General features: G+C 38.0%; 1 protein-coding gene across 3 annotated transcripts; it reads left to right on the top strand.

Annotated features, from left to right (window-relative positions):
• The first annotated feature begins 665 nt into the window (after positions 1-665).
• On the top strand, positions 666-23419 carry LOC130086265 (E3 ubiquitin-protein ligase DTX3L-like). Of its 3 annotated transcripts, XM_056252516.1 has the most exons (10): positions 666-722; positions 4639-4731; positions 8398-8517; positions 8686-8733; positions 13125-13244; positions 13550-13778; positions 19001-19155; positions 20658-22067; positions 22591-22802; positions 22938-23419. In XM_056252516.1, exons 1-10 carry the CDS (start codon positions 705-707, stop codon positions 23005-23007), a joined length of 2475 nt encoding a protein of 824 aa, XP_056108491.1. In that variant the 5' UTR covers positions 666-704; the 3' UTR covers positions 23008-23419. The 3 variants fall into 3 exon arrangements, with proteins under 3 accessions (XP_056108491.1, XP_056108494.1, XP_056108492.1); XM_056252519.1 differs by lacking the exon at positions 8398-8517 and having other exon boundaries at positions 8689-8733; XM_056252517.1 differs by lacking the exon at positions 8398-8517.
• The last annotated feature ends 650 nt before the right edge of the window (positions 23420-24069 follow it).

The following is a 24069-nucleotide window of genomic DNA, read 5'->3' as shown; positions in this document are numbered from 1 at the left end:
ACTCGGGGTATCAGCGGCCCTGTAGGCATTGAACAACACCAGCATCAGTGGACAAGACAGTCCTTTCTGTAATGGGACATGATCACTGTAGCAGTCATGGGTTTGATTCCCACTTTCCCTGGGAATGCAAGAACTATCAAATGTGTTCCTTTAAAGCAGAAGTTGCTCTGGATGAGAGTGTCTGTAAAATGTATAAATCTAAAGATCATCAATAAAACTTTGAAACAAACAAAATAACCGCTAAAACTTGTTGATTCCAAAGTATCACTTGAGCAATGTGAATTTGACTAAAAATAGGATATTTTTATTTATTTAATATATTATTTAAATATTTTTTAAATGGTATTTAAGATGTCTTTCCCCCTGAATGTTAGGACATATATACAGCCTCTGGAGATCAAGACTCGAGAACAACTCAAAACTTCCCAACGGATCCAACACACCATTCAGACTTACAGAGAAATGAGGAGCAGTTTCAACTGATGCAAAACTCTCAGTTTCGTAATGGTCAGGTGAGTACCAAGTGAAATAAACAGTTTGTCACCTCTAACACATATTTTAGTCAAATGTATGAGAAAGAAATTGCATTAAATTAAATATGCATGAAGTCGTTCTTAAACTGAGTAATATTCTCACTCTCTCAGGATATCAGTGGCCCTGTCACTCAACAACCCACCACATACACTGAACAACACCTTCTCAACATGAGACGTGATCATCAGGTAAAAACTAGTGTTCATTTGCTCATTCAGGACATGAAATGCATCACAGAGACAGCTAGAAATGGGTTGGACTTGATTATGTTTCCATTCCTTTTGTTTTCTATTATTTATGACTCGAATAATTTTCAATAACTGTCTGTCCTTCAACAGATTACTAAATCATATATGAAATGCACTGTATTTTAACAGTATTTTATTATTAGGGGTAATTATTTTACCCCTCATCTTGAGATGTTTGGGCTTAATTTGAGGTTTTGAATGATATGATTTCTGTGTGGACATGGTCTTTCCTTGTTTGTTTGCCACTGAAAGCTGCTGTGACTGAAACTAATCCCATCAGACTTTATTTACTGATATATTTATTTTACCTGTAATTTCACAAAAAGTTATTTCATCAGTTATCGAGCAGAGATGGTCAGTCTTCTAATGTTCAGGTCAGTGACAGAAACTTTCTCAACTGGAATACAGTTTATCACCTCTGACCCATATTTCAGTCAAATGTAGAGTTTATAGTTTATTGTAATTCCACATGCTTCTTTTAGCTTATTTTTTGTAATATTGGTTGGTGGAAAAATATGCATCATTTGCTTTGAAGTGCAAAACACACAGCAACATGTTTCTAGAATACCCAAATCTACTGAAATTGGTTGGTTATATTCATTTTTTTGTTGTTGTTAGTATTGTATACACTCACCTAAAGGATTATTAAGAACACCATACTAATACTGTGTTTGACCCCCTTTCGCCTTCAGAACTGCCTTAATTCTACGTGGCATTGATTCAACAAGGTGCTGAAAGCATTCTTTAGAAATGTTGGCCCATATTGATAGGATAGCATCTTGCAGTTGATGGAGATTTGTGGGATGCACATCCAGGGCACGAAGCTCCCGTTCCACCACATCCCAAAGATGCTCTATTGGGTTGAAATCTGGTGACTGTGGGGGCCATTTTAGTACAGTGAACTCATTGTCATGTTCAAGAAACCAATTTGAAATGATTCAAGCTTTGTGACATGGTGCATTATCCTGCTGGAAGTAGCCATCAGAGGATGGGTACATGGTGGCCATAAAGGGATGGACATGGTCAGAAACAATGCTCAGGTAGGCTGTGGCATTTAAACGATGCCCAATTGGCACTAAGGGGCCTAAAGTGTGCCAAGAAAACATCCCCCACACCATTACACCACCACCATCAGCCTGCACAGTGGTAACAAGGCATTATGGATCCATGTTCTCATTCTGCTTACGCCAAATTCTGACTCTACCATCTGAATGTCTCAACAGAAATCGAGACTCATCAGACCAGGCAACATTTTTCCAGTCTTCAACTGTCCAATTTTGGTGAGCTCTTGCAAATTGTAGCCTCTTTTTCCTATTTGTAGTGGAGATGAGTGGTACCCGGTGGGGTCTTCTGCTGTTGTAGCCCATCCGCCTCAAGGTTGTGTGTGTTGTGGCTTCACAAATGCTTTGCTGCATACCTCGGTTGTAACGAGTGGTTATTTCAGTCAAAGTTGCTCTTCTATCAGCTTGAATCAGTTGGCCAATTCTCCTCTGACCTCTAGCAACAAGGCATTTTCGCCCACAGGACTGCCGCATACTGGAAGTTTTTCCCTTTTCACACCATTCTTTGTAAACCCTAGAAATGGTTGTGCGTGAAAATCCCAGTAACTGAGCAGATTGTGAAATACTCAGACCGGCCCGTCTGGCACCAACAACCATGCCACGCTCAAAATTGCTTAAATCACCTTTCTTTCCCATTCTGACATTCAGTTTGGAGTTCAGGTTAGGGTTGCACCAGCCGTTCGTTTGTTCTTTCTTAAATTGTAACAAAGTCCACACTAGAGGCTTAGTAACAACTAGCTAGTTTGTAACTAACTCTGTACTTTATTCCGTTGCACCATTTGTCCGTAAGGTAGAACGTAGCTAGTAGGTCGTAAACTCTCCGTAAAGTAATGCGTAGTCGCATAGTATGACGTTTAGCCTCGATGAACCAGAACCATACGTGAGCAGAAGTTGTGTTGAAATGCCGTGAATTTCAGTTTATCCTTCATTCTAAATTCTTTTGCCTCACGTTACTAACGGTAAAAATAAGTTTCCATTTAATATGATACTTGATCATGAATAACATATGCGTTTTTATATATAAATAACATTCAGAAACTGTATTTGAAATGAAATTAATAAGGATCAATAAATATTGATAAAAAAAAAAGAAAAAAAAGAAATTACGTTTATCAATTATGACTGATATTTGACATGCACAACATGGACCGATGCACACAGCAGCGCTGTTTAGGACGGGTTCGTGTTAAAGAGCTTCTAACAAAGGAATCTTTTCACATAATGTTCTCTCTCTTAAAATGTAAGCGAGTGTAAATGTCAGCATTATCATATATGTCTAAAGAATTGAAGTCTGTCAGGTAAAAGAAGAGCTTATTGATGCAGTTCAGTCTGTCTGATATTTTATTCCAACCGTTTCTCCCGATCGGAGGCTGCCGTAAATATTTAGTTGGACCGTAGATTTACGTTTAAACTAAGTTTAATGGGGCAACGTAAAAATATTTAGTAGTGCGTAAGTTGTAACTTAGTGCCCATTTACGTCAAAACTAGGCTAAGTTACGCACACTTGGTGAAACCGGCCCCAGGAGATTGTCTTGACCAGGACCACACCCCTAAATGCATTGAAGCAACTGCCATGTGATTGGTTGATTAGATAATTGCATTAATGAGAAATTGAACAGGTGTTCCTAATAATCCTTTAGGTGAGTGTACATTGAATACAGGTCTAAATTTAATCATGTGGGGTGGGGGGGAATCATATCTGTACTTTATAAAGAACCGACATTGTTGAATAGGCAGTTCACAAGCTCTTGACATGTTTGAGTCATTCTCTCATTCCTGTCTCTCTCCATACACACTAAATATATCAATATCGATAAGTATTGATAATATAATATCTGAAACGGTTCCAATACTTATTTTCCACAGTATTTGATACTCCGATACCAGTAGAGTGATCTCGTTCTCTCTTCTATCCGACGAGTCTGTAGCGAGTGTGTTTAATCTTTTTTTTATCAACACACGGGCAATATATATACATCGAAGATAGAAGCGACTGTTGGAAAGAGGAAAGCTTTGTTTCCAAATGCCCAAGTAAAGATACGTCAGTTTTATAAACTTTTGTAAACCCAGAAACTATAACCACAATGAAAGCATCCAAAAAAGCAATATTTAACATATATAACAACTGCAAAGCATCCAATAAACAATATGTAGGCTACTCACTAAATCCAGCATAAACTCTCTCTCAATTCAACACAAACGCTCAATACAGACGTCAGGGAATACAAAACCTGATCAAATGTGTTCTTTTAAAGCAGAAGTTGGTCTGGATGAGAGTGTCTTTAAAATGTATAAACTAGGGCTGTCAAATGATTAATCATGATTAATCACATCCAAAATAAAATAATATATATTTTACATAATATATGTGGGTGCACTGTGTATAATTATTTTGTATATATATAAATACACACACATGCATGTATATTTAAGAAAAAATAATAATTGATTTATCTATATACAGTATATGAAAATATTTCTTAAATATATACAAGCATGTGTGTATTTATATATATAAAATAATTATACACAATGCACCCACATATATTATGTAAAAAAAACTTTTATTTTGGATGTGATTAATCACGATTAATCATTTGACAGCCCTAGTATAAACATTAATAAAAACTTTGAAACACACAAAATAAATCAATAAAACTTGTTGATTCCAAAGTATCACTTGAGCAATTTCAAATTTGACTAAAAATTAGATTTAAATTGCATTTTCCTTTTAAAATGTATTATTTAATTAATTTTTAAGTGGTGTCTAAGATGTTTCCTTCCCTGAATGTTAGGACACATATACAGCCTCTGGAGATCAAGACTCGAGACCAACTCAAAACTGCCCAACGGATCCAACACTCAGTTCAGACTCACAGAGAAATGAGGTACTGACTTAAGAACAGAAACTGACCCGAGATAATGAGTCTTGTGGCAGAGAACAAAATAAGAACAAATTACTGTTGGTATTATTTATTGTATTGATATCAAAACATGGAAAATTCCTAATTTTTCAACAGACCCTTTCATCAAACAGAGATGTTCAGTCTTCTAATGATAAGGTGAGTGACAGAAACTTTCTCAACTGAAATATACAGTTTATTCCCTGCAAGGGCCAAATTAAATTAAGGAGAAATGCTAATAATTTAAGATTATTTTATCTTATTTCTAATGAAATAGATTCAAGTGTTGAATTACTCATACAGGTCATTTTATTAGATTAATTAAAATTGTGGGGTAACACAGCACTGTTTTACTTGGTCAAACAATCATACTAAAATTAAATAGCTACATTTGAGTGTGTTGAAAGTTATGTTATAATGTTACTCTGTGCTGCTATGAGACACGTGTCGCACACTGCAGTAAGTTAGATCGATATTAAAACATAAGCTGAATGACTTGTGTTGTCAAATGGGATGCAATTCAATTTAAATATATTGCATGCATGATGGAGAAAATGCTGTATACTCTTACTGTGGCTGTTAGCCATTTGACAAAATAGTGTTGTCTGAGGCATGGTACAAACATGTTACTCGTGGTAAATCAAGGAAACAAGAGATTCAAACAATAAGACTGTGTTGAGCTAAATAAGTGTCTGTATCTGAAGACTTCAGATGCAAAGGCCTCTAACGGTTTTTTTTTTTTAATATTTACATTTTTATCAGGCCCCTATGGATAGGTTTCTACCTAAGTATCGACATTTCTGAATTGGCTGAGGCTGGGTTAGAAGTGCAAGTAATTGATGAACGTATGTGCGGAGAGCATTCACTCAATATCATTATCTCATTTTTGACATAGGTTGCTTTTAGAGGCTTTTGCATCGGAGGTCCTCAATTATGTTCTTTTATACATTTTCAGGGCTTGTTTTGTTTGTTCTAAGGATGGCTCAGCTAAACAGGCCATAAGAGACTATTAACTATTATTCCTTTTATTATTATTCTATTATTCACAGACAGGGCTTAGATTAAACCAGGATTTAGTGTGATTAGGACATTTAAGTAGCTTTTTAAATGTGCCTTGAACAAACATTACTGATTTACTTTTAAGATACGTCAGAGCAAAGTTGCTTTCAGTTAAAACAGCTCAAAATTGTAGTCTGGGACTAGATTAAGCAATGTCTGCGAAACCAGCCACATATTATGCAAATGTTTCAATACTTTTTTTCTTCTTCAAATGCTTAGGCGGCAGGCCTACACACATGTTCAAAATGTAGCCTCCCCCCAAAACTTTACACACAAATCCAAGAATTGCACACACACAATTCGAAGGCCGAAAATTAGTTTATGGTTTTGCAGATTTGGTGTGTGGTTCTGATGTTTGAGTGTCAGGTTTCAGAAATTGTGTGACAATAAGGATTTTGTGTGTAAGCAGTTGAAAAAACTAAAACGTCAACAACAAATGTATAAAACTGATAGACGGTTGTTCAGTGTTTGGCCGCTGGGGGGGATCTCAGTGAATCCTCATTATTCATCATGTGCTGCATCTGAGAACTGATAAATGCTGCCTTCAGAGGCCGCGTTTCAAGGTAGGAAACATGAAGGGTCGTCCAAATACAATGCTAGTTTCACTTTATGTTTGAAGGCAGTAAAGATGCTTTCTATTCTTTGACGACAGGTGAGCTAAAAAAATAAAGATGGTGTCTGAAAGCTGCGGTTGCTGGTTAGTGTGTGTGTAAATGCTGTAGCTGCTAAATGCTTCTGATGTGATTTCTAGCGAGAACTTACTATTGCTGAAATTAAATATTCGCATAGTTCTCACCAAAGCTCACTCTATTTTGCTGTAGATCATTAAACTGTTTCGCTGCCTCAGAAGTCTGTCTGCAATCAGTTTCGTGAGGTGTCTTCGTGCTCAAACACTGCCTATAAAGTCACAGCGAGCAACAAGTTGTCTAGCTGGTTGACAGCTGTCTAAGTTTGCGGACACAGAGATGATCGACCCCCAGCAATGAAACATTGATTTTTCGAAACAGTAAGGATGTAACGAAGCACTGTTTGTGTTTACTGAAACGTGTCATAAAACACACGTGACTTTCAGTTTGATAGAACTTACAAACCACTGATCCGAAACAAAAGATTCGTAAAGGTTTCGAAACTTCATGAAGCCTTAAAGGTGCCATGTGGAATGTCTGCCAAAAAATAAATTCATACTCCACATATTCCATACCAAATGGGGGCAGTATACCTCCAGAAAGTTGGCCTACTCTAGTCTGTTTTTTAGTTTCGGGTTGTTAATCTTCTAAAACCGTCAAATCGTCCGCTTTGTCCCGCCAAAGCCTATTTTGATCGGTGAGTGATGTAGAATAGAATGACTGCTGCGCTTGACAGGGCGCATAACGAGCAGAGAGAGAGAGCGCCCCGGCCGCGCGCGCGCACTCTCACGTCTTCAAACAACACGAGCGCAGTCCTCCTGCTCTCTCTCTCCCTCGCGCATATTAATCAAATCAATTGACACGATAGTAAGGCCGCAGTTCATTTGGAGATTTTTAGAGATTAGAGACTCAATGAACAACATCTCAACACTAAATTATAAAGGCCGGTCTCATATAGACGCATAGCTGCCAACTCTCACGCATTGGCCGTGAGACACCCGCATTTGATTGGTTTCACACGCTCACACGCCACACTCCCGATTTCTCACGCTGAAGTGTCAACCCGGTCGGTCAAATGCCTGGAAGATGAGTTTATCTATATATCTACCTGTTGAGCCACTCGTGATCGACTAGTTATACCGCAAATTCGTTAAAAATCTCCCGTTATCTAGAGCGAGCGTGCATGCGAGACAGAGATTGTTCTCCAAACCGCGTAGGGCCTGACTGAGTATCTCACGTGGGGGGGGGGGGGGGGGGGGGGGGAGTATCCCCCCCCCCGTCAACAAATCTCACTCGTCTCTTCCCCCCCCCCCCCCCAAATCTCACGCCGAGCAAAACTCAAAAGTTGGCAGGTATGTAGACGTGATTGACATCAGGTTTAAGTACGCCCACAAGCCGTGCGAGTTATTCGTGTACTGCAGTTTGGCTGGTGGTTATGTATGTTGCCCGCATACCGCCTCCCATGGCCGAAACTGGTATTACGACACCAGTCGGGCCGGCGCTAGTAATTTAGCATGCTAATTTAGGTTTATATCTCGGCAGCACTATAACTTGTCAATTTTTTAATGACATCATTGCACTTATTTCTTCTCATTCTTTTGATGCGTGTAGCTTATTTTTTGGATAATTTTACCTCAATTTTTACATAGGGCACCTTTAACGTTATTTCGAAAGCGCCCATCACTCTTCTAGTGTTTTTTATTTTTTTTATTTTTATTTTTTTATCTTTTCATCCAAAAATCTTACATGTTGTGTCTTTAATGCAGAAGTTGCTCTGGATGAGAGTGTCTGTCAAATGCATAAATCTAAAGGTCAATTAAAAAATTCTATTTGATACCAAAGTATCAATTGAGCATTGTGAATTTTACAAAAAATATCTTATCCAGACCTACTGATTTAAAATGTAAATTGCATTTAAATGTACAATAAAAAAAAAATGTAATGGTGTTTTATCCCTGAATGTTAGGACTCATTTAAAGCAGGCGCTGGAGATCAAGACTCGAGACCAACTCTGAATGACATGAAGCCTACAAACTTGAGGAACCCAACGGACCGAAAACACAGTTCAGACTCACAGCGAAATGAGGTACTGACTAAAGAACAGAAACTGACCCATTGATAATGAGTCCCATTAAATAGCAAAATACATTCATGACAAATTGAGAATGGTTGTTAATTTGTTGCAGTCAATGAGAACAAATTACTATTATTTATTGGTTTGAAATTAAAACGTGGAGCATTCGTTTTAATTCAGCAGACCCCACCATCATCAAACAGAGATGGTCAGTTTTCTAATGATAAGGTCAGTAATAGAAACTTTCTCAACTGAAATATGCAGTTTATCACCTCTAGCCCATATTTTAGTCCAATTTAGAGTCTTGTAGTTTAGTGTAATTTCACAATATTCTTTTTGCTTGTTTGGTGGAATAGAAATATTTTTTAATTATAAGATTTTTAGACTCTTGTTTATTATAAAACACACCCACATAATTTTGCCCCCATCGGAATAAATGGGTAATTGACCCTTTGCTAAGCCCCGCCCTCCTTAGTTACTGTTGCTACGCCTGTCAAGCTTTCGCGGCTGCCACGTCTATTACAGTGTGAATGCACCGGTGTCAGACATTCCCAAGGAGATATTTAGTCATTTTTGGCGAACAAATGAAATATCTGAGAGAGCAAGACAAAAGGGACAGCAGTATGCATTCGAGGGATATATCCACGACATAATATGCAACCGATTAGAGAATAATTTCATCAAAATTGAAGCTAAAGCCTATAACGTTAGGTCCCAGCGCAAGCAGCAGCCGCCTCCTTAGCAGACCATTCACATGGGAAACACACAAATTGAACAGCTATGTTCATGCACAGCAGAGTAAGTGAAATGTGAAAATAATCTAATATCAAATCAATTTAAATCAAACAGCTTATCCATCAATCTAACACCGGGAGAGCCGCGATCAGATTGGGGTAAAGTTACAGGGGTAAAGTTAACGTTAGTAGGCCGTCCGCCGTCGATTAACACAATGCTGAAACATATTTTAAAGTATGTCAGTGAGCCTCCGTCTTGCCTTTAATCGTCTTATTTTACGTTCAAATATATGCATTATGAACAAAGAACCGCCATTATTTCCAAGCAATAGGCGGTTTTTTGTTTGTTTATCCTGTCGACATTTAGTTGTGAATGGGTCTCCACACTGCTTGATCCATGCCCGGGATTTCTCCCCTTTGGCTTTTAGGTTTCGGGAAGAGAAAAAATGCCACCCCACCGTCCAAACTTTTAGAATACCAGGGATCAGATTTGCACAATCCATACGCACAACGCGTCGGCATGTTTCCCTCGCTCGAAAGCTTGACAGACCTCCCGCGCCTAGTTACGGTTGCTAAGCCACGATTGGCCAGTGGCGGTTTTCGGGCGTGGCTTAGCGAAGGGTCAATTGTGGGAAGAGGGTTTTCCGTCACACTAAACACACTGCTGACGTCATCACGTCACATGTCAACCTGTCAGTCGATAGAAAAGAAAGTCAGTCTCCTGCGAAGGGTATACTGCTATACTGTATGTATTGTGCATCCAGTTCATGCCAAAATAGGCAGAACCTCAACCCTACTGGCCATAGCGGGTCCACAGCCGGTTATTTGATGGGACAGTAAGTATAGTATTAAAGGATTAGTTCACTTCAGAATTAATTTCCTTATAATTTACTCACCCCCACATCATCCAAGATGTTCATGTCTTTCTTTCTTCAGTCGAAAAGGTTTTTGAGAAAAACATTTCAGAATTTGTCATATAGTGACTTCAATGGGGCCCTTGAATGAAGGTCCAAATGTCAGTTTCCGTGCAGCTTCAAAGTCTCGACACGATCCCAGCCGAGGAATAAGAGTCTTATCTAGACAAACAATCGGCCATTGAAAAAAACAACAACAACAACAACATTTTAACCACTAATGCCCGTCTCGCACGTCCACATCTTCATACGGAAGCGTATCGCATTCACTTGAAGAAAAAAATCTACTCTGTTTTTCTGAATTAACGAGTTAATTATCTCAGAATTATGAGATATATTTTTCTTGAAAAACATTTTTTTCACTCTGTTTTTATGAATTAATGAGTTACTCATAATTTTTGAGATAATCAAGTCCTTAAAGGTGCCATATGTCAAAATTGAGGTAAAATTATCCAAAAAATGAGCTACACGCATCAAAAGAATGAGAAGAAATAAGTGCAATGATGTCATTAAAAAATTGACAAGTTATAGTGCTGCCGAGATATAAACCTAAATTAGCATGCTAAATTACTAGCGCCGGCCCGACTGGTGTCGTAATACCAGTTTCGGCCATGGGAGGCGGTATGCGGGCAACATACATAACCACCAGCCAAACTGCAGTACACGAATAACTCGCACGGCTTGTGGGCGTACTTAAACCTGATGTCGACCGGCCTTTATAATTTAGTGTTGAGATGTTGTTCATTGAGTCTCTAATCTCCAAATGAACTGCGGTCTTACTATCGTGTCAATTGATTTGATTAATATGCGCGAGGGAGAGAGAGAGCAGGAGGACTGCGCTCGTGTTGTTTGAAGACGTGAGAGTGCGCGCGCGCGGCCGGGGCGCTCTCTCTCTCTCTCTCTCTCTCTCTGCTCGTTATGCGCCCTGTCAAGCGCAGCAGTCATTATATTCTACATCATTCACCGATCAAAATAGGCTTTGGCGGGACAAAGCGGACGATTTGACGGTTTTAGAAGCTTAACAAATCGAAACTAAAAAACAGACTAGAGTAGGCCAACTTTCTGGAGGTATACTGCCCCCATCTGGTATGGAATATGTGGAATATGAATTTATTTTTTGGCAGACATTCCACATGGCACCTTTAATTCAGAAAAACTGAGCAAAAACTTTTTTTTCATGAAAAATTATCTTGTAATTCTGAGATAATTTACTCGTTTTTTTTCGTTGAGATTTTTTTTCCTCAAGTGAATGCAATACACTTCCTTATCTTCACACATTACATAATCACGTCGAAAGGTTGCGCGTGTTCCGGTTAAAAAATGTAGGGTAGGGTAATCGTCCATTGTTTTACCTTTTATTTTATTTTTATAAAGGGCGTCTGACTTAGTCTTTTCACGTTCACTTTGTAAACACTAGGTCTGTACTTTCGCCTATGTCACGCTTGACCTTTCAACCTGATTACGTATCGCAGAGCTAGTGCAAGATGAGCATTTGGAGTTAAAGGATATAAATGTTTATTTTTTTATATAAAATGACGGATGGTTTGTCTAGATAAGACTCTTATTCCTCGGCTGGGATCGTGTCGAGACTTTGAAGCTGCACTGAAACTGACATTTGGACCTTCGACCCGTTGGACCCCATTGAAGTCACTATATGGAGAAAACTCCTGGAATGTTTTCCTCAAAAACCTTAATTTCTTTTCGACTGAAGAAAGAAAGACATGAACATTTTGGATGACGTGGGGGAGAGTAAACTATTAGGAAATTTTGAGTCAGGATCTTCCTCTTGACAGATGATGCTTCTGTCATCACCATGTCTGGATGAAGTTGATTGAGAGTGAGAACCATGTTGATACACCTGGCCGGTGCTCGCTTATGAAACGATGTAGTAAACTATGGTGATTGCTGTTCTCAAGTAGCAGAATCCACGTCATAGATGGTCAAATACTCCAGCTAGTTTATTGGTCAATTCATTTTATTTATAATGTTTTCTATGGAATGATGAAATACAGGTCTTTAATGGTGGGAAATGTCATATCTGTATTTTATAAAGAACCAACATTACCTCTGAGCCATGCTGCAGTGACAGTACACACACTCATGAGTGTGATAGAGAAGCTCTAATCGAGAAACACAAATAATAGTGCAAACAGAAGGCAAGAATCACAAATCCAAACTAACATCTAATAATTTGAGCTCAAACCCTAATCAAACTCCCTCATGTGGCGGGACGGGAAATAACAGCTCGGTCACAGATATACCTTCCTAAAATTATTGCCCAAGTCATTTTCATTTTCAAATGACTTCGGCAATTATTTTAGGAAGGTGACGATATGACAATCACATGTTATATGGAACATGGTTTGGTCATTGGTTTGATTCACAGAAATGCAAGAACAGATCAAATGTTTGTAAAATGTCAAATCTATCTGGAATACAATGTAAGACACTTTGGAAAAATCTGCCAAATGTAATAAGATAATAAATAAATAACTCTAGAAAAAGAAGAATCAATTACAACTAAAACTTTTTGTTGATGCCAAAACATCAACTTCCTTTCCACACATATTGATTTGATATATTTTATTTTAAAATATAAAACAAATGTATTATTTAAATGGTAACACTTTACAATAAGGTTTACATAAAGAATTAACTAATATGAACTAACAATGAGCAATACATTTGCTACAGTATTTATTCATCTTTGTTAATATTAATAAAAAAAAATACAGCTGTTCATGTTAGTTCACTGTGCATTAACTAGGGTTAACAAATACAACATTTGATTTTAATAATGTATTAGTAAATGTTGAAATGAACAAACTAAGATTAATAAATGCTGTAAAACTTGTTCATTCACAGTTCATGTTAACTAAAGTAGTTTACTAATGTTAACTATTGAAACTATTGTTAGCGTTTATATTATTTTTTAACATTGCGTTTCATGTAGATTTTCTCTGAATTTTAGGGCTCACACACATCAGGAGCTGAAGGTCTAGACTCCAGAACAGCTCGGAGTGACATGAAGAAACAAAGCAGGATCGGCTCAATGGATCGAACACACAGTTCAGACTCGCAGACAGAAGAGGTACTGACTGAAGAGTGGTTTATAGTCATTAATTATTAAATGATCATGGACTACTCTGTCTGATTTAAATGAACTTTATTTCTTTATTATTGCAGCCAACTGTCCAACTAAAAACTAATTTACAAAATTAAATGCGCTTATGATAGAAACAATATAAAATATGAAAACATTAAGTACTAATGCTATGGTGTAGTTTATTTTATGTTAAAGAATAGTAAACTCAGAACATAGTTTATAAACTCTACTTGAGTTTCTTTTTATATAGAAATATGACCCTGCATTCATAACTATTTTCCCTATAACAGGACAATCGTAAAGTTGGGGATGAATCACAGTCTTCAGCACCACTGGATATTGCTAAATTTATAATCAAAGTGGACTGGAGAGGACCATTTCCAGAGAGATGGAGAGCAACATTAGAGATAGCCGTTCAGAGCTGGTTGTTAAAGGACCTGGAAGGAAAAGTGTCTGTCCACCTCATTAAACTCATGGATGATCCGTCCTGTGCAGAGGTGCAGATAATACCATCAGCAGGTGATTTATGATTTATGATAACTCACTTTAATACCTTTTCAGTTCAAATCTCATGGATCCTAGGATCTGAAATACTAGCTATTACATCCTTAGAAATAATGAGTAATGTATTTAGTAAAATGACACTTTTCAAAGTTATTAATGACAACAACTGTTTAAGGCCGTCACATACCAAAAAGTGATGACTGTAACAATAACTATAACTATAATAATAAGTATATTAGCATCCACACCAAAGGATGAGAATGTTGTGTTTATTCTAAGCTTGCGCTTTAGTTAATCCTGTGAACATAACTGCTTTAAAGTCAGATAGACTTTGATTTGTTGTCAATGTTTTTATCATTTATTAGCTGGAAATAATTAGCTCTGAAAGTGATTCCAACAATATCTTTCTTCTGTGCAGTTATCGTAAAAGTTGTGGTGTGGACTTTGTTTTCTTAGAGTTAAAATTATTTTTTAAAACTTTATGGCTATAGTTATCATTAGGGTTGGGTACCGAAACTCGGTGCCAATAGGGAACCGGTTCCGACGTAAACGGTAGTAACCAGACCGTATAAGAACGACAATTTCGGTGCCTGACTTAATTAGGCACACACACACACACACACGCACAGTCTCTTCTGTCTCGCAAGCGCGCTCTTGCTCGCAAGGTTTGGCTGCATTTCACGTGTAAAATTACGCGTCAGAACGCCCTCTGGGTGTGCCGATAGTCTGAATCCCATATAGAATCAAGCCAATTCATTGGCTAATGGCGCGGGCGCCGCCTCGATGCACTAACTGTACGTTCACACCGCCGCCAGCGACGCCGTGGAAAGATTCGTGGACGCTCTGATCCTCTGACGTAGATCTAATGTTTGGTCTTTTTTAAAACTTTATTTAAAGGGGCCGTAAAGCAAACAAGCATGTCGATCGTTATTTTTGCAGAAAATTAATCGATGGAAAGAACTTAACAATTATAGTGACATGTTTGCTAACGAAATAAACCAATTATTTGTGTGGTGTGGCTTTTGTGTTCATGGTTAAGTGCTATTCTAATTTGCATTCCCGCTGAAAAACAAGCGTTCTAGCGCGAAAATCTTGGATATAAATAGTGTCGCCCGCCTTCTTATCAAATTCAAATGATCAACCTCTCCTCTATTTTGCTTGGGAACTAATGTGGTCGGAACCAAAGTTACTTGACTGCGTTCTCTGGAATCCTCTCAAACGGAGCACTTCTGCATTCCGATTGGTTGCCGCCGAACCGCGTCATAGCTCATTACCATAAAGTTGAGCTGATTTCAACTTCTCCTCGCCGCTCCGCACCGCCCTCGCCAGAGCTCGCCGCCGGCTCTCATTGAAAATGAATAACTTCCGTCCACTTTGACGCTCTCGCCGGCGGCGGTGTGAACGCAGTTAAGGGGCTTTCACACAGGACGCTGAATGCGCTGCACTGGCCGCTGGGTTCAGCGTTGCCCTTCAGATACAACGCGATTTGCGCTGCTGTGTGCTATGTGCCTGGCGTTCTCAGCGCGTCAAAAATTAAAGGTCCGCCGCTCATATTGGCCATCTATAACAAGCTACCTGATATATATATATATACACGCACACATATAACATCGAAATCAACACACAAATCATGAGCTCAGTTCTTTTTTAGAATAAAACATTTATTCAAACATTAAAGCTGACACAAAGGAACAAATTATATGTATATTAAAACACACCTGACATGCCAACTTGAATGGAGATATGTCTCCATGACACCGCTTTTCTGCCGATGTCCCTATACGACCTCAAACTTGTATCATAGAGCTCAGGAAATTCCGATACACACAGTACTAGCCGTTCATCCATTTTGATTTCCGTGTTTGTTTGGATGTCCCGTTTCTATTGGCCGCGCTGATAATCGTCACAGAGCGCAGCGGCAAAAGTTAAACTATTTTGAACTTTGACCGCGGCGTGCGCGCGAGCAAGTCAATGGTGCGCACCGCTGCGCTTGCGCTTTGCTCGACGCTGCAACAAAACGTCTTCGCGCGGCGCAAGCCATTGAAATGAATGGGTTTCATAGCGCAGCGCTTTCCGCGTCCTGTGTGAAAGGCCCATTACGTCGTCATATTATGTTGGCGCGCGCGCGCCATCTGCTCCTCAGATTTCTCTGCCGAAAAAGGAAGCTGGTCGGCAGCGCGAGGAGCTTGGCGGCGTCTCGTTCCCTATTGAGATCTTTCATAGGTTCACTCAACGCTGCGTAGCTAAGAAGAAGCAGTGGATTTGTATTTGTAGGCTGCTGTATCACGTGCCGTTTGAACTGACGCGCTACAGCGATCTGTCACATTTCAAAGAGCCAAAACGTTATTTATTGTTTGAATCTCGTAAAAATATTGACAGAATCTGACAGCTGTGGATTTGTTCCATATCAAAAGTAACCTTCTCTGTCTTGTCTGTCGGTGCCCAGATAGCAAACAGTCATTGAAACTATGTTAAATCAACATTCCGTTGTCAACATTAAGTCATTGAATCAACATCGAACTCTGATGTTGATTCTACATCATTTTGCACCCTGTTTTAATATTGAAACAACGTTGAAATCCTGTCCATAGATCAACGGAATTTCAATGGTATTTCAATTATCAGGAATATTGAAACAATGTTGAAATTTCAACTGAACTAAGGATCAACGTGATTTCAATGGAATTTCAATCGTTTTTAAATGTTAATTTTAAATGCCATAAATTAAATAGCCTGCTTTATACAGCCAGGTTGTTAAAAAGTAATGGAACATTTTTCAAATCTTGTATTAACACTGAACACACCACACAAACAAATTCATTTTTATTAGCCTTTTTATTTAATTATTTGTACTCGTTATTTACACTTCAATGTCCTCTGACGCCTGAATATTGTGTCGTCCAGTCCCTCTTGCGCGGTCTGGCACATGCGAATTGGGTGGTCTCCATCTGAGTAAGAGCACCTAAAACAGAAAATAAAATCACAATATAAAAAAATTAGCATTTAGGCCTAAGTTAAACAGGAGATTATATTTATTTGTATTGGTACATTCGTGCCGAGAGATGAAGTATGTAACGTGGGGCTAAGCCCTCCCCCCTTGACGCCAGGCCTAGATTGTCAGGCGCTATAACAGTGCGTGCAAAAATCGTGATATCGCATAAGCACTAGTACATTCATATTTTGGATTTGTATTACGACGAGATGGTCTAATCGGCATTCCCAGTTACAACTCGAGACAGTTCTGCATTGTAAAAAGTAAAGTACCGGTAAGTCATGTCTTCTGTGTAATTCTGGCCCGCCGCGGTCACTTCTGTGGGTAGCGCTAGGTGGAGCACTGCTAGCGTTGGTTCCGTCGGTGTTCTCCGGCTGTCAGAAGAAATAGTGCTGTGTAAATAGATTTCACGACACAAGCAATGGCTACAGACATGTATTTTGAGCTAAATATCACAAAAATGGACTGGATTTGGAGGTTTTGCTAATTTTATAACCTATAAGAGAACTACAAAGTAGGCCTAGCCTACTTTTGGCAGATTTTTACACAGTGGTAAAACAAAAATATATTTCAGTGACTGCAGCACTGCGTCGGTCACTAACGTTACACTACCATCATGTTAATTCATATCAAACATTAAGCAAGCTTACCTTTACGCTTGTGCCAGGTCCAGAAATGAGCTGTGTCCGGTGCAGTAGCGTTGGTATAACACCCGTTGATCTCCCGGTCAACCAAAAATCTATTGATTTTCAATCATATTTCCCGGTCAACTACATATCAATGCATTTTCAATCATATGTCCCCCTCAACTATATGTTGATGACTTTTCAACAACAGCGTCGTTTCCCGGTCAACTATAAATCAATGACTTTTCAACACATTCAGCGATCGCCCGGTAAACCAAATATCAATGCTTAATCAATCATTAAGATAACTATAGATCAATGTTGTTCCAATATCGTTGCCATCAACATTAATAACATCAGGTTTTCATCGACAGGGTAATGGTGATTCAACATTAATTTTGCATTGAAATTTCGATATCAACCATAATGATGATTCAGATGGAAAAACAATGTTTATTCAATGTTGGCTTGCTGTCTGGGTGTCCTCTTTGTCCGCGATTTTTCTCTGCGTGAGAAAATGGATGTGTGGCGTGAGAGCATGTGAAAAGGGTCTATTGCGTGAGTCTCACGGTCAATGCGTGAGAGTTGGCAGCTCTGATAGTAATCTCTATTAATCTCCAGTATTATTACATTTTTTGATACAATATTGTTTTATTTGATATTATGTAAATGTGTAAAATGTAATGTAAATATTTGTATTTTATATTGGTTGTATTATTACCATATGTTACTTGTATTTATATTGTTTAAAGATTTAAGTTAATATTGTGTCCAGTTTGGCCCTGTAAATAAAAGGGTATTATTTTTTGATAAAGTGTGTGCGGTTTCGTTTTCTTAAGTACCGTTTCAAGAACCGTTCAAGCACCGGAACCGTTTAAAAAATACAGAGTAGGTACTGGTATCGGATAAAACCCAACCGATACCCAACCCTAGTTATCATTACTGTTATTTTTCTCTGTGTGAGTGTGATCCCTAGTTCCTAGTGCAAGGCCTAGTTCTACCACATGTACATTACATTTACTCGCTTTTCATAGTTACTGAAACATACAATACTGACAGCACTAAAACGTGAATTGTTAATTTTATTTGAGAATCAAATACGATTGTATTAGAATCCAGTTAGACCAGTTAGAATCCGAAGTGTGGATCCGTGCAAACTCAACGGCTATTATCGCCCACAACCCATTGCGTGCCGGGAAAAGGATTCGAATGTACGTTTTGTACCTGTAAATGTTCCGTATTAATACATCGGTATTAACAATGAGACCAGGCTGTCCAGTCAGTTTTTTTGCATTTAATGGAGATAAGAGTATCAAATGTTCTCAAAAATATACACTGCAATTCATAATTGCAAACATCAAAATTCACATATTTACAGTTTGTAAAATAGTGTACTACATTTCTAAAATAATCACAAATCATTTATATTATTGTGCAAATTTAAGTTGAGTGATCTTTGTTATCGTGTCCTGCTTCATTAGTTTTGTTAATATGCGTTCTTTTTTAGTTCATAAGTCATAGTATAAGTAGTCCATGTGTTTTTGTCATAAATCTTTTTTGCCAAATTTGTATTAATTTATTGTTTTTAAGACATTCAATTCTCTTATCTTTCTCTTTAGCTCTGGAAACTATAAAAAAGTTAAAGTCTATACTTTTGGCCTTTAAACATGAAAAAAAGGAAGTAACTGCATGGATCGATCAAGGTAATACACTTTCTGTGACTGGACAACAAAACCCCTCCATGCTGGACGAGAGCAGATTTTCACCACCACAGGTATCATGCTTACTTAATCTAGAATTATGGCAAAGGGTACAATCATCTCATTGTCATGTTCTGTCTATGCTAACAATGAAATAATTTTCACAATACTCACAGCATAAATATTAGTATTGAAATTTTACAGTTCTGGGTGTACTATCAAATAAAATTATTAATCTATTTTGTTTTTTAAACATTTAAATACGGAAGTTTTCAAGCGGCCATCTTACTATTCCCTTCCAACTGAGGGCACAGCCAAAACATTGACCAGCGTCTCAGTTTCACAGGGTTAGTTATGTAACGATATATGTATGTAAATGAATTGTTACTTCAGATGTTATCTGTAATTGTTTATGGTCTTTTCGGAGAGGATAAGTCATATATTGAAATCATTAATGTGGTTGTGTCTACAGCACACTTCTGTCACGGGTAACTGACCTAACAAAATATATTTCTATGTATTAATGAACATATATCCGTGTTTAGTTGCAGGAATGGATTCAATTCGAGCATATACAATAAATATTAATACAAGCCTCTGTTACTAAATTGCACTATATTGTTTTAAAATTCAAAGTTGGAAATAAAGCAGTCAGCATTATTTGTTTGAATAAGTTATGATGCGTGTACTTTACTTTCCAATTGAGCAACATCTGCGCAGACTCTAAAAGACATCTTACTAGAATTACAGTTTCCATATGAGTAAAGTGTTATGTATATGTTGTTAAAATTATTTAACTTATTCTGCTGAGGCTGGCCAGACAATTGAAGATTTTGAGTCCAATTTGCACCCGAAGCGATCAGGGGGCATGGCCTGAATCGATACATGTCGCAAACGACTTTTTGTCCAAAAAATCCTCAATTGTGTGATGTCATTATGATTATTTTACTACTCCCAATCATGTCGGAGCCCACACGATCCCAAATCGTATCAAACATGTTTGCAACCGGATCTTGTGTCCTTCTATAGCTGAAACTTGTCAGCCTCTAAACATGAAAATGTGGACGTATACCCCCCCCCCCCCCACCCCCCCACCCCCCCCCCCACCCCCCGTAAAACAAAACTCACGCCAGGAGAACCAGTTGATGGCGTCGATTGTCTTCTATTTTTTTTTCTTCTCAAGTCACGTTTGATTTTGCGAGACTCTGTGATTCTTGTCTCACTGTGAAATTGTTACTACAGTCGACAGGTTGGTCTTGCAGTCCGGACGAATCTTCTAGTGTGTGCATTCAGAGGATTATAATGCTAAAAATCGGTTGAAACTGCCTTTATATCTGTGGTCTCCCAAGTTTTAAAATATTTGAAATTGTCTAGTGTGTCCAAAGCCTTACCTTTATTATACATTGGGATACCAAATGCTGGGGTGGCAATGCTCTTTCTATCACCCCAGTAGATCCTCTCCTGGAGAGAATTCATTATTTATGACATGGAACAATAGTTTGCCATTTTAATTCAGTTATTTTAAATGTCACTGTGGGTAGATTAAATAAAATCCTGTTAAATGTTTTTACTTTAGATGAACAGCGCTGTACCATCAGAAGTTGCTGCAACTAACAGTGGACTCGTTGTCCCCCTCTATCAGTTCTGGTACATGCATCACGCTTACAGAAAGGAGATGCAGCAAATTGAGAAACAGCATGGAGTCTCTATTGGTGCAGAAGTGTTGGTCTCAATCAAACCTACCAAGAGCCCAAGCCCTGATTCTGTGTCTAAAGCGTCTTATGACTTTGAGAAACTTGTTCAGGAATGTGTTGGTAGTTTTAGTCATGCTGCCATTAATCATAATCACATGGATTCAGATATTGTGAAGCAGGCCCTTCGTTTCATCCAGTCAGAGGAGGCAAAGATGATGTTCACCATGTCTGCCAGTGACTGCTGGTTCTTTGGACCGAAGAAATATACAGACGTGATTAAAAGAGACGAAGAAGGAACAAGAATGGAAAGCCAATTCAAAGACAAATCAAGTCAAATGAATAAAGACTTTTCTCCACAAAACAGGTCTTCATTTAACATGGACACAAAGGATCTTCCAACTCATCTTGAGATGGACACGGTTCATTGGGATCTGATGAAACTTTCCTATAAGGAGCAATTATCACAGCTTGAAACAAAGTACGGAGTGTCATTTAATGAAGAAAAACAGCAGAAAAATGTAACCATTAAAGTTCAAGCTCGATCCAAAGGAGTTCAACATATTAATCTTGAAAGTCATGCCATCAGAGCTTTAACACAACTCTACCAGAAACTTGCATCGGCCGCTGTCACCTGTGAACTCAAAAACCCTACAGACGCAACTCTTGTGGCATCAGAAGTAGAGAAACTTCAGCAGGAGCATCATTGTGTTGTTGCAGAAGATGCATTGAGTGGCTGGAGGCTCGTTGGACTGCCAGAACATCTCGGTCCTGCCATTGCTGAAATTGAGAAGATGCTTCAGAAAAGAGTGTTTGATGACAAGAAGAAGAAATCGATTGGTTACTCGGAGGACTTTCCTCATGCAAGAGGAATCCAATGGAATCAGATGCCTGATTATGGACAAGGAGCAGTGGGAGGATCAGTACGGGAAGAGGGAGTGAATTTTAAAGGGTGGAGTGAAGCTGATAAGGGTTTCATTGATGATCTAAAAGAAAATTCTAGAAATGACAGTAAAGATGCTCAGGCTGAAGAGGAGACGTGTCCTATTTGTATGGACAGTTTCACTGACAAGAGAAAACTGAAATGTGGGCATGAATTCTGTCAGAATTGTATTCGCTTGTCAGTGGAGAGTATGGGATCCATCTGTCCTGTGTGTAAGGAAGTCTTTGGGATTTTGGAGGGAAACCAACCGGATGGAACAATGCGTGTAACAAACAGCAGAATGAGTCTCGCTGGATATCCAAGTTGTGGCACTATTGAAATTCACTATGACATACCCAGTGGTATTCAAACGGTAAGAACATGAAACTGAATTGTTCTTGACTTGTGATTTAAAATAAAAAATTAATAAAAAAATCACAATATACTAAATTACAGCACTTGGCAGAAAACTAAAACACTGCTGACCTTGTGTTTCCAATAAATCATTCCTCTTGGCCGGGGCGTCCAAACCTGGTCCTCGAGGGCCACTGTCCTGCAGAGTTTAGCTCTAACTCGCCTCAACACACCTGCCTGGAAGTGTCTATTAAATCTAGTTATACCTTGATTAGTTGGTTCAGGTGTGTTTGATTGGAGTTGGAGCTGAACTCTGCAGGAACAGGTTTGGACACCCCTGATGTAGAGGAAGCACACAAACTGTAGAAGAAAAATAAAAGCACAGTATAAAGTATAAATAGCTTCTACCCTTCTCACAACTGGCTTTTAATTATAAACCAGACGTTTCTCTGATAGCTGTGACCTCCTTGTAGATCCTTTTGTATATTTACATTTTTTTCTTTAATGTTATTGTACAGTAATGCATCTAAAATCATTTTTAGAAGCAGCATCCAAACCCTGGACAGCGTTTTCATGGGACAACTCGTCACGCATACTTGCCAGACAATCCTGAAGGAAATGAAGTGCTCAAACTGCTGGACAGGGCTTTTAAACAGAAACTGATCTTTACTGTCGGGAAATCTACAACTACGGGTGCAGATAATATGGTCACCTGGAATGATATTCATCATAAGACTGGTACACACGGTGGAAGGTATGAGCTCATGTAAACTCTGCTTTCAAATTCTTTTATCATGTCCAGAAAAAACAGTAATCAAACATTATATATTTATTTGGCATGTAAAAACAGCAGTATATTTGAACTTCTTTTTTTTTTCTCTGTCCACAGTTTTTCTTATCCAGACCCTGACTACCTGAAGAGAGTGAAAGAGGAGTTAAAGGCCAAAGGCATTGAATAAGAATTTGATTTGTATGTTTCAAAAAGCACATCTTAAAGTTTGTATTACAGCAAAATTAGTCGATTGAATCTTAATATGAAGGGTTACTTATGCAAGTAGAATATTTCAGTTTTTCATTTTCTTTTAAATATCTACTCAGAAACACCTCATATTGGCTTCACTTAGGGCAAATTAATATGAAATAAAGAATTGTTGGTAAAATGTGTATGTATCAATTTATATAAAAAAAAGAGAGCATTGTACAATGTGTCTAAATACATTACTTTCCCCAGGCGTTTTATAAAATGTGTGCTTTTAATTAAGGTGATGGCTTTCATGATGTTTAATTGGAATAAAATGTTTTAGCTATGTGATTTTCATGCTTAAATGCTGCTGAATAGTCAAGTGAGCATATAAAGTACAAGTAAAGGCATCTGTGTTTTTGTCATGGTCATGTGTAGTACTTCTTTTAGTATTGGACTATAGGAAACCTTATACTACTGTGATTATAATTAGTAAATACATAATTCATACATTTTATATATATGTGTGTGTGTGTGGAATTATAAAAAGTACAAATTAGTGGTGGAAGGTTTGATTAATGGTAGTTCAGCCTGGTATTTCATTTTATCATTTGTAGGCTGCCTCTAAAATGTCATATTGCTTTTCCTTTTAAATAGTTTGTTTCCCAGTTAATCTCGTTTTAGCTCTTGATTTCAGAAAGAAAAACACAATTGCATCTCAGATCAAATTCATATGACAAATCTTGATTTTTGTTCAGTCGTGATGAAAATGACAACATTTATAGTACAAACTGATTTAAAGTTATAACTTTTGGAACCAAAAAATGTAAGACACTGTACACATATTGTCACAAATAAAACAAAGTATAATCTTTTAATGGTTTACAAGTTTTTGTTACAATTACTTAATCTTTTCTCTTTTAGGGATTAAAATAAAAAAAGATGTTTCTATTCCTTGTAACCACCTCTTCCTTACCAAACAGCATTGGGAATTCCTGATCAAGGCCTAGACAACATTAAAAAATACAAAGTTTTAGCCATCGCTCATAGTACGAGCGAA

The sequence above is a fragment of the Rhinichthys klamathensis genome, unplaced genomic scaffold (assembly GCF_029890125.1).
Source record: "Rhinichthys klamathensis goyatoka isolate OS25496 unplaced genomic scaffold, OSU_Roscu_1.1 h1tg000095l_1, whole genome shotgun sequence".
Lineage (NCBI taxonomy): Eukaryota > Metazoa > Chordata > Actinopteri > Cypriniformes > Leuciscidae > Rhinichthys > Rhinichthys klamathensis.
Note: the sequence above shows the minus strand (reverse complement) of the source record. Positions and strands in the feature narration are given on the sequence as shown.

Excerpts from the sequence above, each read along its gene's own strand:
- LOC130086265 (XM_056252516.1), top strand. Across the intron at positions 13,779-19,000 it reads GCAGATAATACCATCAGCAG|CTCTGGAAACTATAAAAAAG; the intron begins GTGATTTATGAT and ends CTTTCTCTTTAG. Across the intron at positions 19,156-20,657 it reads GCAGATTTTCACCACCACAG|ATGAACAGCGCTGTACCATC; the intron begins GTATCATGCTTA and ends TTTTTACTTTAG.